This window comes from Mirounga leonina, unplaced genomic scaffold (assembly GCF_011800145.1).
Source record: "Mirounga leonina isolate KUSES-001 unplaced genomic scaffold, KU_Mleo_1.0 Mir_114, whole genome shotgun sequence".
In the NCBI taxonomy this organism is placed as follows: Eukaryota; Metazoa; Chordata; class Mammalia; order Carnivora; family Phocidae; genus Mirounga; species Mirounga leonina.
In genome coordinates, this window is record NW_023270265.1 from 44726160 (window position 1) to 44744605 (window position 18446).

The 18446-nt window shown below is 52.0% G+C and overlaps 1 protein-coding gene across 1 annotated transcript in view; it reads left to right on the forward strand.

The window, feature by feature from the left end:
• Positions 1-1469: 1469 nt before the first annotated feature.
• BTBD16 (BTB domain containing 16) overlaps positions 1470-18446 on the forward strand; it is a 44061-nt gene continuing 27084 nt past the window's right edge. Inside the window, exons 1-8 of the mRNA XM_034987310.1 lie at positions 1470-1493; positions 3582-3640; positions 3796-3912; positions 5361-5540; positions 9460-9533; positions 11686-11829; positions 15075-15164; positions 16156-16270. Of these exons, the coding sequence (XP_034843201.1) occupies positions 1470-1493; positions 3582-3640; positions 3796-3912; positions 5361-5540; positions 9460-9533; positions 11686-11829; positions 15075-15164; positions 16156-16270 (803 nt within the window). The remainder of the gene's footprint in view (positions 1494-3581; positions 3641-3795; positions 3913-5360; positions 5541-9459; positions 9534-11685; positions 11830-15074; positions 15165-16155; positions 16271-18446) is intronic.

Sequence of the window (18446 nt, forward strand, 5' to 3'; positions counted from 1 at the left end):
TTTCAGGGGCGGCTCACAAAGGACTTTTTAAAATAGTTATGCAGTTAATTTAATATGTATTAGAAATAAACCAGCATACCAAAATGTTATTTCATCGATAAAGCAATTGCTACGTAAATAACGTTCCAGGTGCGATGAGGATTAAAACAGCACACAGGTGGTACTCATCCTCCACTGAGCTCCCATTTTATCCCCAACCCCCAGCACAAACTTGACGCTCCAACTTTGTTTAAAGGTGTGGATGGGACAAGCCCTAGGCCAGTGTGGTTTGTCATCACCCCACCCCTCCCCCAGTCCTGGTTGTACCAGCCTGGGAGTCTGGGGATAATGGGATGAGCAGGGACAGAGCTGAGGAGTTGTTTTGTAAGAGCTCTGTTGTGCAGATGAGAAACTGAAGCCCAGAGCCGAGAGAAGGCTGCCCCGAGCTCACATAGCAAGACGGACCAGGGTCCGACCCAAGTCCCAGGCCAGGGCTCCTCACTTAGCACTGAGACTACCCCATTCCTGGCCATATAGGATGCAGTTCAAGGGCAGGACCCACCCTCTGCTTCTTGGTGGAAGCCCCTTCCGGTCTTCTGGCTCATGCACTTCCTCAGCCAGAGGCCTCATCTACAGGCTGCACCCCACCCCCCAGCAAGAGCCTAGACCCTGGTGCACAGACAGCCCCCCACCCCCCGGGAGCCAGGCAATCCTGATTTGGACACTCACAGGAGCCTCCTGCTACATACACACAGTGTTCTGGGCCCCGAGTCTTTTAAAATGAGGGTCCTTAGAGCCAGCACTCAGGTTCTGAGGTCAAGACCCTCCCACATGCCAGGGCCCCGTGTCTCTGGGTCTACTTTCCATTCAGGGAGGTGAAGGTCATGTCCAGGGTCACACACAGCTAGTCAGTGCCAAAACCAGGGTCAGAAATGGGGGTTCTTTCCTGTGTACCCTGCTTTCTGGGCTGAAATGGGCTCTCTGGGAAGCTGGGAAGCAACTCATCCCTGGGATGTTCAAGAAGATGGACATCCCACCAGAATCCCCCTGTAACTGGCACGGGAGATTTTGGTACAAGGTGGTTCTGGCTGAGAGCTGTGCTCAATGGAGTTTGGTGTCTGAGCCACTGAAGAAGGCCTTTGCTCTTGGGATGTCTGGCTTGTCTGAGCCCGTGGGGCATATATCCCCACACACTGGGCACCACCAGGAAAAGGCCGTTAGGGAAACGAGCTGGGAGCCATTTCCATTTATTTGTGTTGGCTCTCTTGCTCTATGGGGGATGTATGTACAGAGGGTTTGGGGGATGAGCTGAAGGCCAGACCCTATAGGGAGTGATAGACACAGACAAGGCCAAGGTCCTGCTTAGGGACACTAGGGAGTATGGCACCCTGGGATGCTTCCCACGAGTGGCCACTAGAGAGCGCCCAAGGGCAAGCTCTCCGCTGTGCCCCAGACCTGGTGCCTGGAGGGTGTTCCTGGGCTTGCCCATGATGGACAAGGTGGTCCAGGACAAGGTATTTCAAACTCTTTCATTGAAACCTTCCATGGGGACCCACATTCCAGGGACAGGTAGCTGAGAAAAGTTTGGAGTGGAGGGAGGAGAGCAGCAAAGCGGGAATCTGTCCATCTGTTGAGATGGGATTGTGACCCACAAGAAAGAGATACACACATGCATACATGAACACGTGTGTAGGCACACACACACAGAGACACACACACACATGTTCATCCATGTGCAGAGAGGTGGGTAGGGGTGGGTACATCCAATGATCCAAGTCAAGAGACGTCTGTTGAGCACTTCCTAAGGGCTGAATCCGGTTGTTGGGTCCCGTGGGGAGGTGGGGATGGGCAGGCCACCATAGAGCACCCCCCACAGAAACTCCTCCCAGCGGAGTGTAGGTGTTAGGAAAGGTAGAATCACAGATCAGAGGGTGAGGAAGGAGGGACATTTAGAGATGCCTCTTCTCTATGGAGTGTGTTATAGTTTCTAGGACTCGGTTACAAGTAGGCAGAGCACTTACCTTCCTGTTTCACTTTGTAGTTTATATGATTCAGGAAAGGCCGCACATGAAGAGCCTGGGGGAAGCCTGTCCTGGGTCTCATGAGCTGCACCGACTCCTGGCTGTTCTTACTGTGGCTGGGATTTCCGTGAGTCCGGGGGTGGAGGTCCAAGACTTTGATGGACCAAGATTCCGGGCATGATAGATATGTCTCCAGATCTCCACCTCCTAGTTTGGGGTCTGGGCTTTGCAGACCAGGTCACTGAGCCCCTGGAAGGTTCCACCATGGCCCCCGGCATGAAAGCTCTTGACTTTTAGTCAGATCTTCATTCCCAGAGGGAGCTGATTAAAAATCACCTATCCACAAAATAAATCCCCAGGCATAGTTTTAATAACGTAAAACTCTCCAATTCTTTTTTATTTTTTTTTTCAGATTTTATTTATTTATTTAACAGAGAGAGACACAGCGAGAGAGGGAACACAAGCAGGGGGAGTGGGAGAGGGAGAAGCAGGCTTCCCGCCGAGCAGGAAACCCGATGCAGGACTCGATCCCAGGACCCTGGGATCATGACCTGAGCCGAAGGCAGACACTTAACGGCTGAGCCACCCACGTGCCCCCAAACTCTCCAATTCTTATTTATGTATTTTTGTCAAAACATTTCTAAACGGCTGAGCCAGAAATAGAACACCCCCAGAATGCCAAGCCTGGCAGGGATCTGAGAACCTTCCAGCGCAATCTTCTCATTTGACAAAGGGGGCCTGAGGACTTGAGGCTGGACACTCCCTGAGCCCCTCTTAGCGGCTCTTCCAGGTTACCCCAGGTGCCGTGAGGAGACGTGGCGCCACAGGGCAACAGGGCTGACACGGGTCCCCCACGGAGCCCAAAGTCCCCAGCTGTGCTGAGACAGGCCCGGAACAGGAAGTGCTCAGAACCTTTTCCCGATGTTGCCGTGGTGCCCACAATCGGGAAACCAAGGGCAAGCTCCCCTGCCGAAGCACCTTGGCCCCTAAGAAGAAAAGGGTGAGCCCCAGATGTCATGAGCGCTCTCAGGGTTCAGAGTCAGAAGGCGAGCAGCCCACAGCGATCCTGTCATTCAGAGACCGAGGCCACAAGAGTGCTTCTGTTCAAGTCTCTCCTGTGAACGCACCGTGGCCACGAGGACACTTCGAGACGTACGTACGGCTGGTGTTTTCATCCCCTCTGGAGACGGAGGGCACCCCTGTGACGTGCGCTGGCTGGACTAGGTAGGCAGGGGCTGCGGGGGCTCCGGGCGGGGAGGCGGGTGGGCCTGGAAGCCGGGGGTGGGGGGCCCCGCAAGGACCAAATGGCCTGACCAGCCTACTTACGGACCTCCTCCGGTTCCCGTCCCTTGATAAAGGGGCCAGGAATGGTGGGTTATCTCCCATTTGGCTCTGAGCCACATTTCCAGCCCAAGAGCAGAGAAGAGAGTCTCTAGATTTGATGAATAACCCACCCTGGAAGTTTACTCATTGTTACTGTTTATGGCAGCAAAAGAGAGACTCTTCAGGCCAATCTGCTGTTTTGAAGAGCCCCTCTGGAGAGTTTCTGAAAATGTAAACCTTGCCCCTTTTGTCTTCCAGGTGTTTCTTCCCCCCTCTTTTCATAATCACCAGTACCGTCCAGGAAAATGCTGCATCCGGTGAGTAAAGCAGTTTACAGGCGGCCAGGCAGTGCGGGCAGCAGGAGCACCTGCTTACAGCTCTGTCACCACGTTTGCACAGGGCACGGGTCGTGCACCACTCACGACCCCCAGCTTTATTGGCTGACCCTGCTGTCAGAGCCCACCACTCACAGGACTGCATCTAGATTCACATTCCACAGTGTTCGATCGCCCGCCATATTCCAGGCACTAAAGCGTGGTTCCCAAACTTCCTCTTACCATTTTAACATCATCGCCTTCGCCATCATCAGGTGAGGACCGAAAGGCTCAAAAGGTTAAATGACTTGCCCAAGGCCATACAACCTGTTAGTGGCGATAACAAGATTTGACCTTGAATTCTCCATTCCCTGGCCCCTGGTCTCCCCACCACCCTGCTGGTGACTGGCCTGGCTTAGGAACAACCGCACCCATTCCTGTGGGTCTGTCATGGTACACTTTCCCTGGCTAGCTTTCCTTGACCCACCACGTCTGAGGCTTACATCCATGCTGAATATTCTACTGCTCCCTTAAGGAAACTGCTAAAGCCCTACGACCTCAGGAAAATATCTAAGCAAAAGTCCCTGCCCAGTGGCCCAGCTGTCCATTCCTGGGTATAGACCCAAAAGAATGGAAAACAGGTGTTCAAATGGAAACTTGTACACAAAGGTTCACAGCAGCATTTTTCATAATCACCGAGAGGTGGAAAAGACACAGGTGTCTATCAACTGATGAACAGATTAAAAAACATGGTCTCGGGGCGCCTGGGTGGCTCAGTCATTAAGCGTCTGCCTTCGGTTCAGGTCATGATCCCAGGGTCCTGGGATCGAGCCCCGCATCGGGCTCCCTGCTCCACGGGAAGCCTGCTTCTCCCTCTCCCACTCCCCCTGCTTGTGTTCCCTCTCTCGCTGTGTCTCTGTCAAATAAATAAATAAAATCTTTAAAAAAAAAAAAAAAAAAACATGGTCTCCCCACATGGTGGAATATTATTCAGCCCTAACAGGGAATGAAGTTCTGATACCTGCTACCACAGGGAGGAACATGGAAAACATGCCAAGGGAAAGAAGCCAAGCCTAAAAGCCCACATGTTGTCTGATTCCATTTACATAAATATCCGGAATAGTAAATCCTTAGAAGCAGGAAGCAGATTGCTGGTTGTCAGGAGCTGGGGGGAGGGGTATTAGGAGTGATGGCCTGATGGGTATGAGGTTTCCTGTTGGGGGAATGAAAATGCTCTGAACTGGATGGTGGTGATCGCTGTGCAACTTTGTAAATGTACCAAATGCCACTCAATTGTATGCGATGAAATGGATAAAATGGTGAATGTTACATTTTGTGTATTTCACCACAATAGAGAGAAAAGCAGTCCCTACCCAGGATCTCTCAGGTTGGTATCTCTCTGAAGCCCAAGTGAGGATAAGCACGTAATGAAGAGTCTCTTGAAATATCCTGTCCCTGCTCGTGGGTTCTTCAGAACCACCCGCAAAGAAACAATCTTTCTTCCTGACCTTTGGCCTCTGGCACCTTCTGTCCTAGATCCTAAGCTCCAAATTACTTTGTTCCTTGAACTCCTCTGTCTGCTGAGTACGATATTGGCCTTCGGAGAATGGCTCCTGAGAAATACTCACCATGTTTGAACATCAACCAGCGTTTCAGAATGTGTCTTGCTTTTCTCTCTGTTGTACACTTTGGAAAACCTGGCATTTGGCTGAGGTTAAAAAAGGATTTTCTCCCTTCTTTTGCTTCCCAAACAGCACAGAGCTCGGCTGGAACGCCGAATGGTTGGCTCAACCAACCGGTGGCGTTTTCCCAGAGAGCCTTTCTCTGGGGACCTGCTGGGACTTTCCCAGATGTGCAAGGCTTTGAACGTGGACTTTGAAGAAGCTTTGAAGAACCCAGACAGGTAGGGCGATCAAAGGCCCACGGCCGGGAATGCCCCGGGGGGGGAACCCCATTTCTGGGAAGGACCCCGTGGTTGGGCCGCTCTACCTGGGCGGATGGGCTCATCTGGGCTGCTGTTGGGACCGACCTTCAGGGATGGACAGCCTCGGCGTGACCACTTCCCCTGAGGATGTCTGTGAGTGATAAAAATGTAGAGAGAGACTGACCCTTTTTTTTTTTCTCGATTTTTCCTTTATACTGGGAACTTTGGACCCTAACAAGATTCTGTTATGTTTATCAACTGATTTGTTGACAAAGAAAACTTAGCTAATCCTGGCTTAGAGTCCAACCCTATCTCTCAAATTCATATTTCCCCCAGTCATTTGGCTCCCCATGTGTGAGAAGCTGGTTCCTCCTTCTTTCCCAAGGAATTCTAACAGCTGGCTTATAAGGAGCATTACTTCTCCCTGTGGCAAGTTCTCTCTGGCCTCTCCTGGGACATGGGGCTGGACCCCATTGCAGAAGGAAGAATTCGCTTCCCGGGTGCCTTGGACTTGACTCGATGCCACTGCCCCCCTGGACTGGCGGTGCCTACCTCGTGAGCGTGCTGGAGAATCTACCTGAGCATGGCCTGTGCCCGTGGGCAGCACCCGGCGCAGAAGGGCTGTTCACTCCCAGTTTGCTGAGCCAGTAGCCCCGTCTTTCCTTTCTAGACCCCCTGGCCAGCCCTGCTCCAATCCCCCACCCCCTCCCAGGTGACTCTCTTACACACACTTGTAGATAAATGAAATCCATCTGCGGTTGGCACCTAAATTCTCGGATGACCCCAGCTTAGAAAAATTTGGGGCATTAGCCTTAAACTATCTTGAATTAATTTTCTATTGTCTATTTATTTTATATTTTGTCTGGTTAGGGCCTTGAAGAAGTCTTAGGGTTAAAACGCATGCTGTTCCTTAGTGGTGTGGTAGGACCAGGCTGGGGAGGCCGGCACTGGAGCGGGGCCTGGGGATACAAGCAAACTGACCTGGAAAGCTGATGAGGGTGCCTGGGTAGTAGGAGCAGATGTCTCCAGGACTCGGCCTGTGCAATTGCTGAGCTAAGCTGGCGGTGGTGGCCTGAGGGGGGGAGCACAGAAGCCCAAGGATGGTGGCAGTTGTCAGGGCTATTGAAAGTAGCCTGTCAGACAGGGTTAGAATTCCTTCTCCTCCATTTACTAGCTCTGTGACCTTTAGCCAGTGGCTTAACCTCTCTGAGCCTCAGTCTCCTCACCTGTGAAATGGTGATAAGAGCATCTTTCTAGAAGTTATCTTGAGGATTAAATCAGACCGTACCTTGAAAATGCTTAGCACTGTGTCTAGCAAACACCCTAGATGATCTGTAAATGGAGCTTTTATTCGCCTGAACAACAGTTTTAGTTATTGGTCCTGGTGATATCATTTTGGGGTGCGCCAGCCCTCTGCTGTGACAGCCAACAACTCCATTTTTCATTCTGCCTTTTACCACCTTCCCCCGAGGCAATGCACGTTGCCTGCAACATGGCAAGCACCTTGCCTACAACACACAAGTGACGCAGGGTGCCTCTCTACTTGGTGATGCTAGGACGCGGTGGGTCCAGAGGCCGGCTGGGGCAAGGATGCACTCTGGGAAGGCTGATCACTCTTGCACCTGGTGGTCAGCTGATCCAGGCTCAGCTCTTCTCATCCTCCTCCTGAGATGGTGGACTCACCTGGGTATGGTCTTGTGCTGGCGATGGCAGAGGACAAGAGGCAAGCCCAGGGGCACAAGTACTTTCCAAACTTTCAGCCACATCACATCCGTTAACATCAAGGCAAGCCACATGGCCAAACTCAAAGTCAAGGGGCAGGACATCAAATTGGAGTTTTGCCAGTATTAAGCCAAAAGCCCTTTGATGGTTTGTTGCAGGAAGTCCTTCCATCCATGAGACACATAGAGAATTTTACCCCCTTTCCCCTCTTGTTTCTCTGTCATGGGTCATGACTGGGGAGATCGAGTCCCCAGCCTAATAGCATGCTCCCAGTTTTCCCATGTGCTGCATTATCCCAGGCCGTCTAGTCCCACAGAGTGAAGAGGACAATTCATAGATGCCATTTATTCCATTAACTTTTCCAATGGTCCTAAAATAAACCTGGCCCTTGGAATCTGCAGAGCCCACATGATAGATGGTATATCTTGGCAAGGACCCATGACACCAGGAGAAGTCAATGTGGTTACTTCTGTTGTCTGGCTCAGCTGATGACAGTGATGTTTGTGAGGGTAGTTGAGCTCATGGGCATTGCCCATAGTTTCCAAAGTTCATTGCTCCATTTTGAGATCACAGTCTGAACCCCTGACCTTGGCCAGCTCTTACTAGACATGTGACCCAAGCCACCAGAAGGACTGAGGCTGGCTTGGGTCAGGTCCACTACTCCCGTTGGATAAATACCTCAAGCTCTCGCTTCCTGGGGCTGAGTCACTAGTAGCCACCCTCTCCACTTGGAAAGGGCAGCATGTGGTCAGTGTTATTCTGGACATGGGTTCCCCCACCCAAGCCCCCCCTCTATGTACCCTGGCCACGAGGGTTCTTGGAACCCTTGGAAAACAGCATGGCAAAAGTGACACTGACCAGATGTGGTCATCAAGTGTCCTTTGGCCAGTTGGCTTTCTTGGGATGACTGTCTTCAAGCTGTGAATATGTGACTCAAACTTTTTTTCATGTCCGTGCTCAACGGGACGAATATAATGTTCATGAAAAGATATCTTTGTCATCATTCAGTCATTGAATGGATATTTATTGAGCACTTGCAGGGTGCCCATGCTAGGGTTCCAGCAACAAATGCCAAATTTGTCTTTGTGGAATGCAGTCTGGAGTAGAGGACACATGAGTGAACAGGCGACCACAAGACACAATAGAAGGAGTTCCGATGGGGGTAATTACAGGGCGGTCAGTGGAAGGACCACTTGCTCAGTCTCCCCAGAGAAAGCAACAGCTGAACTTATCTAGGAGGATGAGTAGGAGCTCATCAAGTGAAGAGGTCAGGAGGAGAGCACTCAGGGCCGAGGGTGCTGTGGGTCCAAGAGAATGAAAGCGAGAGATGGCGGGTTCAGGCTGTTGAGAAGGGCTGGAGCAGGGACTGTAGAGGGCCGAACCATGCTGAGGAGTGTGGGCTTCCCCCAAGAACCCTGGGGAGACCCTGAAGGGTTCTCGGCAGGAGAGAGACAAGAGCAGATCTGTGTTTCACATGGTTCTCAGGCTGCGGTGTCCGATGTGCATGTGAGGGGAGCTTCCTGGAGACTGGAGGCTGGCCATGATTTCAGGGAGATAATAATGGCTTGGATGCAGCTCACAGCAGTAAGGGGAAAGGGACATCTGATATTTGTCAGATCTAGGCAAGTGATCAGATGTGACAATAGTCCGCATGCTGGCCTGGGCAACTGGAGGCTGGTGGTGCCATTTGCTGGAGAAAGAGCACGGTTGGTTTGGGATAAAATCTGAGTTTAGTTTTTGGACACATTGGGACTGTGACATGCATAATCCCTAAACGGAAGTATTGGTGAGTCACTTCCCAAAAATGCCCAGAACCCTCTCTTCCTTTCTCTAGCAGATGTTTATGGAGTACTTACTATATGCTAGACATTGTCTTAGACACTCACTAAGACAGGAGTCACTCAGGCAACCGGATATAACCTCAGCTACCTTCCTGGTAAAGCCTACCCACAAACTGAAAACAAGAATCCATGTTTCGAGCCAGCCACCAGACAAAGCTTACAGTTTAATCAAACCGGCAGACAAATGGTAACCTAAGGAGACTCCCAAGGGGCAAGATATGATAAGCTAGATGAATGGATGCCTTAGGGACACTTACACTGGAATGATTCTTGTTGCGGTTGGAGAAAAACATCAGGGTTAACTCTTGAATTTTTTGTTTGTGTTTTCCCTTGAGGTTGTGTATTTCACAAATCCAGAAAATTTTCTCGGGAAACTTGAAGAACAAGACCATCCAAACTGGGGAGGCAGGTGAGTGCTTGTCACCAATGGATTCAGTCAAATGTCACAGCAGTCAGGGCCAGCTGTGGTTTCTACAGAAGGAAACCAGATGCTAGGCCAGCTCACTGGTCTGTAAGTCCCAGTTTCTGCCTGCTGCACACTACGTAACATTAAATAGGCACTGTAAATATTTGTCAGATACACCATGGGCTGATGAATGAAACCAGGCTTGACAAACACATGTTTATATGCTAATCGGTCCCAGGGAAGACAGACATGCTGATGTAAATAAATAGGGTTTGGATTGGAAGACTAAACAGAAGCAAGCATGGACAGCTCTTCTCTGTCCCTTTTAGCTCTAACCAGTCATGAGTTGGACATCACATCTGCACTTGTCCAAGAGGACTTTTCTGATTTAGAATAAAGAACCAGGCTAAGTCTGTCCTGCTGGGAAAAGGCTCATTGAACCTCACCAGGCCTGGACAGGCCAGCTCCTTAAAGGAGATTTTTTTTTTTTTTTTTAAGATTTATTTATTTATTTTAGAGAGGGAGAGGGAAGGGGTAAAGGGAGAGAATCCTCAAGCTTCCTGCTGAATGCAGAGCCCAACACAGGGCTTGATCTCAGGACCCTGGGATCATGCCCTGAGCCGAAATCAAGAGTCAGCTGCTCAACTGACTGACCCGCCCAGGCGCCCCCTTAAAGGAGATTTTTTTTAGATAAGCTGCCCGAGGTCAGAGCCAGCCTCCTTCCCCAGCGGGGGCTAATTGATTTCTTCTCACCTGTGGGTTCTGGTTGACTGGAGGCCCCGCGAAATAGTCTGAGGTCATCTTGTGGCTCAGGGAGAAGACTTCTGGGATTGGGTGTGATGTCTCCCATGCATGTGTCCGTGTGAATGCAGATGCGGGTGTCCGGGGAGGGGACACGCTTTCTCCACAAGTCTGCTCCTGCCTAAAATCACCTTAACGGGAGGGATTCTTTCTAGCCCAGCACAACCAGAGGTGCCCCGAGATTTGAGATGCGAGCCCACATTCTGAACCCAGCATGAAACAGCATCATATGGTTGGTGAAACACAGTGTTACTAACAGGAGAGGAAAAAGGTGCCCGAGCTCACTCAGTCAAAATAATGGCAAGGCCCTTAACAAGTCGATGCGGCTCCTGGCTCTTAAGGTCCTACCCAGCACTGAGGTTAAGGGTTTGGGGGGATGGCCGAGCACCATCCTCTTCCCCCAGCTCTGCGCTGACAGGAGTCCAGCCTGCAGAGGCCCCCTGCCCACAGCCTCTCACGCCTCATGTGGCCAGGTATCCTTGGATCCTCCATCTGCCCTCCTGTCAAAGGCTCTCTCTTTTTAATCATCTATGCCATCCAAGGATGAGATAAAGCCCTTTGCATAAAGCCCCTTACAGTTTGCAAAAAAGCTCCTTTACTTTGTAATCCTGCTTCACACCTGTGAGCTGGGTTTTTTGGGGATCCCCACTCCCTCAAGGAAAGTGAGGCTCACAAGGACTCTGCCTCCTGGTGATGGGCCTTTGAGCTGCACTTTGGTGTCACCTTTCAGGTGGCCGATAACTAAGCACCAATGCCCAATAGCTTCAACAGGGGACTGGGTAGCAAGACCCCTTCCCAGGGGAGACTTGGCGATGCTCGGAGACATTTGGGGTTGTCACAACTTAGTGGGGAGGGTGCCACTGGCATCCAGTGGGTAGAGGCCAGGGATGTTGCTAAGTAACCTACAAGGCACAGGACAGCCCCCCACGAGAGAGAATTATGTGGCCCCCAATACAAACGGTGCCAAGGATGAGAAATGCTGTAACGGGAAGGCACGGTGAGGCCCCCAAGAGTGTCCCAGCCAGTGTCCCTTCCCCATGAAGCCTTTCTAATTCCCCAACTGGAGGGCAGCTCATATGCCTCTAAAGTCCTACAGCTGTGGGTCAGCTGCTCTCTGATACTTATCTCTTTCTTTATTACCTTGTGAGGCTGCTCATTGTATCCCCTGGGGGCCACTTAGTGCCCTGAGTCTTCATTGTTTTGTTCCTGGAACAGCCCAGTGAAGCCCCCCCCCCGCCCCGGCCCCTACCCATCTGCTCTGTGACTGCGCTGGAATGGAAGGCGGGAGGGGTTGACATGTCTCTTGGAAGGGGCGCCATGAAACTGCCTACTCATCACGGCATTCTCTCCTTAGACGTGATTCTTACATGTCTCGGCTCCAAATGGGAACTCCACCAGCCCCAGCTTTTCCAGTCCAAGACCTTGGCCAAGCTCTACCTGATGGCACTGGCCCAGGGCACCACAAGCCCCACAAAGGAACTGGAGAGGCTTCTGCGAGGTATTTTCTTACTGGCACCCAGCATAGAGCCCCAAATGCCCTCTGGTTTGAGGGTCCCCAGCTTGGCGTTAGGTCATCTGTTTGGAGACCAGGGTCACTCCGGCAGATAAGAGCAGGGCCCATGGTGTGACCTCATCACATTAACCTCGGTCTGCAGCTATAACATGGGAATAATTGTTCTCACTATATTGCTTTGAAGCCTAGAGAAGGTAAATAGCTGTGAGGTTCTAGAGCATATGCCTGGGCGCTCAGGAAATGTCATTTATTATTCTCATAACAACCCAATCCTGCCCAGCCAGCTGAAATGGAGACTCTACCTACTACCTACTTCTTTGAGAAGAGCGAACGGTTGTGTTGAGTCTTTTGATGGGCTTTCTGGAAGGAAGGCATAGTTCTGACATCTGGCTGGTTAGAGTTTTCATGTGTATGTCGATGTTATGTTTCCTTTGCTCTCTCTTTTCGTAACTTCATGTCATTCCATAAACTATTCGGGCCACTTCTTTCTTTCTTTTTCTCCTTTTTCAACCCTAGTAATCCCCAGGCTCCCCTCTCTGTTCCTTAAGTTCCTCTCCAGACAGACTGCCTTCTTTGGGTAATATAGATTGGCATCATTTCAAGATGACTCCTAAGCAGGTGCCATGGAAAATTCAAGGTCTCCAAAGCCAACCAGCTGAGCAGGCGGGTTGGGACTCCATTTCCAGGATGTGGCAGCAAAGCTCTGTTATTCCAAAGCCAGACAGGCTGGCCAGCCCCCCAGCTGCTGCCCCACCCTGAGCCTGGAGAGAGGGCCTGGCTGCCGGCCGGATTCAGCCCAGCCACAAGCCTTCTGACTCAGCCCTTCCCCACTGAGCTGCTGAGCTGGGAGCTGAGAGCAGGCTGCGGCATTCCCCAGCACTGGGACGACCCTCACACTCACGTGACAATCTTCTTTGCTCCTTCCAAGCGTTTGTCCCAGTGTCTTTGAGAGTGGGATTGAGCGTCTCCTTCTGTGTCCCCTGCGCCTAGGTCAGAACACTCCCCGGGCACCCAAGGAAAAGCCATGGAGATCCAGACATGAATGCACTGAAAAGCAAGAGAATTTGGAAAAAGAAAACGGAGTTACTGTTAATACTTTGGTCTTTGACATTCTAGAAGGGTCTCACTGAAAAGATTGGGCCCGGCTAAGACAGCCACTCTGCTCCAAGCCCCCTGCTGGAGGCTGGGCCTGCCTGGGGGGTATCTGGATAGGCGCTGAGATGAGAGCCCCTCCCCCTCACCGCGGCCCAGACTGTCACAACTTTCAGGGTCTGTGCCCGGTCCTAGGGATCGTGTGCCCATGGTGTTCAGTGGACACGGCCACCAGCCTTCGTGCTCCTGCCGAAGCAGGACGTGCCCCACAGTGATAGTTTGGATGGTCTCACGACTACTGCTTTGTGCGCTCCTGTCCTGGAGTGGTGGGTGCTGTGCGGAGACAGCCCCCCCGCGAGCGTCCCTGTCCTGGCCACGCACGGCTCTCCCAGCTGCTCATTTTCCTTCCTCCAAGAGTCCAGGATGAGCTGTACTTCAGCAGGACCCATTTATTCTCTAGGAGGAACCCCCAAAAGGATACGGTACTCTCTTACTAAAAAGGAACCACTTGGTTTCAGAGTACCTCAGAAGCACATGACTGAATTACTACTTTCCTGTTCGATTTTGAGGTTTTCAGTAAAACAGAGGCAATGTTGAAGTTCTGCCTCCCACTGACTCTGACCTAGCAGATAATATTCATTTCTTTCCTCAACAAATGTTGAGCGCTTAACTTACCCTAGGCACTGTGCTAGGAACTTGGTGTCAGGGAGTTGGGGGATGGACAAGCCAACCCAAAATGATGATAAAGCACAAGGAATAGCATGACCCGTCATGAGAGAAACTGCCACCTCCAGAGTGCCTTGTCTGTGGCCCTAGCATGGGTGAGCGACAGAGCGCCTCGTGCAGGCAGGAGGAAGTCCTGAAATCCTGGAGGAAAAGGAGTCAGAGCAGAGAACAGGGCCTGACACTCAGCAGGTGCTCAATAAATACTTGCCAAATGAGAGGGTGAACGGACCAGGGGCCTTGAGCATGGTGAGGAAAGGCTCAACAGCCTTGCTTGCCCGAGGAGAACGGATCTTTGTTCTCCCCCTTTTCTCTGTGGTCTTTGTGGCTCGCAGTGTGACATCCTTTTTTGGATCCCGACTCGTGTCGTTTTTCATTACGTAGAACCTTGAGCTCAGTAGGCTTGGGATTCTGCTGACAGAATCCCCTCATTCTGTTAATTCGGCCGACATTTACTGAGGACCAGTGTTTGCAAGACTGGGGAGGGAGTGGTGAGGAAACCATCCAGTGTGCCAGCCCGACAGACACCAGATGTGGTAACAGGTGGTGGTAATTAATAGTGGGTCTGGGAGGAAAAATCAAGCCACTTGGGGGGAAGGTAGGGGTGGGGTGCCGCCTTACGTACGGAGTCAGGATCTCTGACGGGGAGGGCTGGAGCCCCGTGGCTCTTCTATGGAATAAGCCACGAGGAGGCAGTTTTGGGGTCCAGTGAGCCAGAGACTAGTGGTCTTGGGGCCACTGGGGGGGCGCTTTGGCTTTGTTGCCAAGGGCTTGGGATGCCACTGGAGACCTGAGAGCCGTAGGTGTTGTAACTCCCATTTTAGAATAAGTGTGAGTGGCTGGGGGAGGTGGGTGGTGAATCAGGCTGCCCTTCCTGCCTGCTGGGAGCCCTTGGTGGGGCAAAGTTCCAACAGCCGCTAGGCGACTGCCTCCATCCCATGCTCGTCCTTTAGCAGGTGGTCACTGTTGTCCCATCTTGTGCCAGGTCTGGGCTGGGGATGCAGAGATAACAGAAGCCCACTCCTTGCCCTCAAACTGCTCACAGCCTAAAGAGAGAGAGGAAGGAGGTGGGGAGAGAGAGGGAGCGGGGCAGGGCCCAGTAAAAAATATCTCATGCACTGAGAGCATCCGTTTCCCAGTTTTGGCAGCCGTAGTGGCTGAGTGAGATGAGTGGGGAAGGTGGCCGAGGAGGGCACGAGAGCTCTGAACTGTTTTTGCAACTTCTTAGGAGTCTTCAGCTATTTCTAAATAATCATTTCAAAAATGCATCCCCTAAACAAGCAAACAGAAACAAAACATGGAGCAGTGAATGCCAAGGTCAAGGCTGTACAAAGGGCCAGGGGACCGCACGCTGTATCCTACACAATTCACCGCAACAATCGGGTCCTGACATACCCATCTGTTTCCTTTACCAGCTCAGTTGCGTGGGAATGTCAAGGAAAGACCCCCCATAAAGAAGATGATCATTTCCTTGAAGATCAATGACCCCCTGGTCACTAAAGTTGGTAATGTACACCTGTCTTCTTATGCCGACAATGCCATTGAACCAACAGCCCTCCCAGATTTAAAAACAAACAATAGAACAACAAACAAGTGGCACACGGTGTTCAGTCCTTCCTTATTAGAAATAGCTGAGCGGAGCAGAGAAGGTGCTAGAGAGAGGTGCTCATCCCCTGGAAAGAGGTGTGGAGGATGCCAAGGGGGAAGAAAGTAGCAGGCACTGGGTCAGACAGACCCGATGACAGGGAAGCCCTGTGGCCCGCCCTCCCCGGGCAGCACCGCACACGCCCCTCCCTCGCTGGGCTCACCCTCTCCTGCCCCAGCCTGGCCACCTGGAACCAGAGACAGACTTCTGTCTTAATGCGGCACGTGTTGCAGCTGCATGCCGTCATGGTCTGCGGATCTGCAGGTCAGGACACCATCCGCGGAGGCCCTGGGCAGGCCGGTTGTCCTCAGAGAGCACCGGGCCGGGCTGCAGTGCTGATTGGGATCAGGTAGACTAACTTAGAATAAGCCCAGTCCCTCTGCTCCCGGTCACGGGAGCTCAGTTCTTCGACATGACATCATCCTGGCTCTTGCCAGGAGTCCTTAGCCTTTTTGAAGACCCCTTAACCTTTTTGGAGGCTCTGAGGAAAATCTGCTGTAAGCTAAACGTCCTCTCCAGAGGAGAAAGCACACCCACACGCACACGGCATTCTGCACGTATTTGGGCAGCACGCGGAGCCCAGGTTCACGGAGGACCCCTGAGGCACAGACGCCAGGATGGGCTTAGAGCAGCATTCTTTCAGCAGAAGCTGGATTTTCTTGGGCTCCCTCCTCGACTCCTTTGGGGAGGGTGGAAGCCGGGCTGGATCTGCGCTCAGGTCCTCTAAGGGCACCTTTGCCTACCTAGCTGGGGACACTTGAGCATCCAGCAGGGAGGGCACCCGCCAGTAAGGGACGCAGGGTGCAGAGCCGCAAGCTGACAGCTTTCTCTCTCGGCTACGGCTCCCCCAGCCTTCGCCACGGCCCTGAAGAGCCTCTACCTGAGCGAGGTGGAGGTAGACATGGATGACGTGCTGGGCTTGTTGGCTTCTGCACACATCCTCCAGTTCAACAGCCTGTTTCAAAGGTAAGAAGCATGGCAGGGTGCGGGCCCGGGCCAGCCCTGGGCAAGGGAGAAGGGGGCCCTCCTGGCCCATCCGTAGAACGTTTCTCTTTTGTGGGTTTCTCTGCACAGAGCACAGCTGTGAGTCCGCAGAGGAACTGAGGCACTAATTCACACGTGGTGAGCTCACAACTGAGCCACGGCCCCAGCAACATGCTCCTTCCAGCCAGTCAGTCCTGACTCACGGCATGCAATGCAAATGGGTTCTCTGCCTGCGAGATACTCTATGGGTGTGCGGGGTGACCTCGCAGGGGTGCGCAAACCATGCTTGCTTGTCAGTTTCGCCGGCCTTCACTTGTAACTAACAAGCCTCTTATTTCGGGCGCACACATCTCAGCTGGCCCTTTGAAGACAAGCTGACTCTTCACTGTCCGGATTTACTTCTCCCACTTGTTTTTCTTTGTATGTAATACTTTTATTCTTACAAATGTTACACACGGTCATCGTAGATCTTCCAGAAGAAAGACAAATGCAACAATCCAAGCCCAAATTGCCCACCAATCCGGCTGCCCATTTTGGGGCTCAGGCTTTCTCCTGGGTGTTCAGACCCACTGGCCCACCTGGGCTGCCCGTCAAGGGGCGGGGCCGAGATGGGGGAACCAGGAGGCGTTTACAGTGGATTGGCATCGAATGTGAAAGCTTGCTCAACCTGCCAACGGTTGCCTGGGTCCATGGGCACCGAGAGAACGTGTAGGTGCTGAAGGTGTGAGGGTGAAATGCAGCTCTGGGGGTGGAGATTCAGAGGCTCCCAGTTTTTCCTTTTCTGTTTTTTTTGTTTTTTGGTTTTTTTAAGATTTGATTGATTAGGGGCGAGCACAGGGAGAGGGAGAGAGAATCCCAAGCAGACGCTGTGCTGAGCACGGAGCCTGACTCAGGGCTCGACCCCACGACCCCGAGACCATGACCAGAGCTGAAATCAAGAGTTGGACGCTCAACCGACTGAGCCACCTGGGTGCTCCAAAGCTCCCCATTCATTAGACTTTCTGCAGAGCCAAAAGCAACCAAGGGTGTGAGCAGCAGGGGCTGTGCTCTGCCCTGTGGTAAGCTGTTCCTTGTTCTTATGTGCCTCAGTGGTCTCAGCTGTGAAATGGGGCTCTTTACATTTGCCCTACTTCACAGGACTTTGTTGGGGGTGAGGGGATGTACTCTGAGATGGAGCATCTGCCGTAGTCAGCCACTGTCCTCAGCTCTTGGCAAGGGTGACCTCATTCAGCCTCCCTGCAGCCCTAGGAGGTGGTACGTGACTATGTCCACTTCACAGAAGAGAAAACGGAGGCCTCGTGAGGTGGGTAACTTGCTCAAGGCCACGGGAGATCAGCCAGAACTTGCAGGAAGTCGAGGGGCCCCAGAACCTGGACCCCTAACACTGTCCGTTTCTCAGGTGAAATGGTGGTGTCACCTGCTTGCTCATGGGTCAGAGCCTTCCTGCTCCCCTCCAGCGGCATTTGGTGAGGCCGGGTTTGCTGGGGGCCAGTCACCTGCCAGTTTATTCCATCACACCTTCAATCACTTACCTGCTCCTTTAAGAACGATGCCTCCAGGACACCGGGAACAGTGAGGACCGGAGGGACAGAGTCCCTGCTCTCTGGCGCTTCCTGCCCTACAGTCTCCAGGGCACAGGAAATGAGTAAAGTGGAACAAAGGATGGGGATCCCAAGTGGAACATTTTGTGTTATGTATGATTAATTTCAAGTAAACAGGTCCCTGTGATTAACCGGAACAGTTCTTAGAATTCCCCTTTTCTGTATCCTATAATATTGCTTCATTCCAGTAACATTTAGGAAAGGGTAAATGAACCAAATGGAAAATCGTTGATGGGATTCAGTTTTTCTAGAATATTTTGTGCCTTCCCTCGGGCTTCTCCAGGGATGTGTGCCTACTGCACTCACGTCCGAACCCCGAGGTGGTATATTCCAGCTCTTCGATTTCCTAGTACCTGATGGGATTCCACACAGAGAGGGGACTCCGGGCAGCGATGGTCCGCCTGTGGCTTGCTCCACTCTCTGCCTCAGGATCTTTTTTTGAGGAAATGAATGAATGAATGAACCAAGTCAGAAGAGGACATCGGCTTCTCTGTAAAGGGCGGGGCAGGATCACTCCTGAGGCTCGTGCTGGTTTCAGCTCACTTTCTGTAGAATCC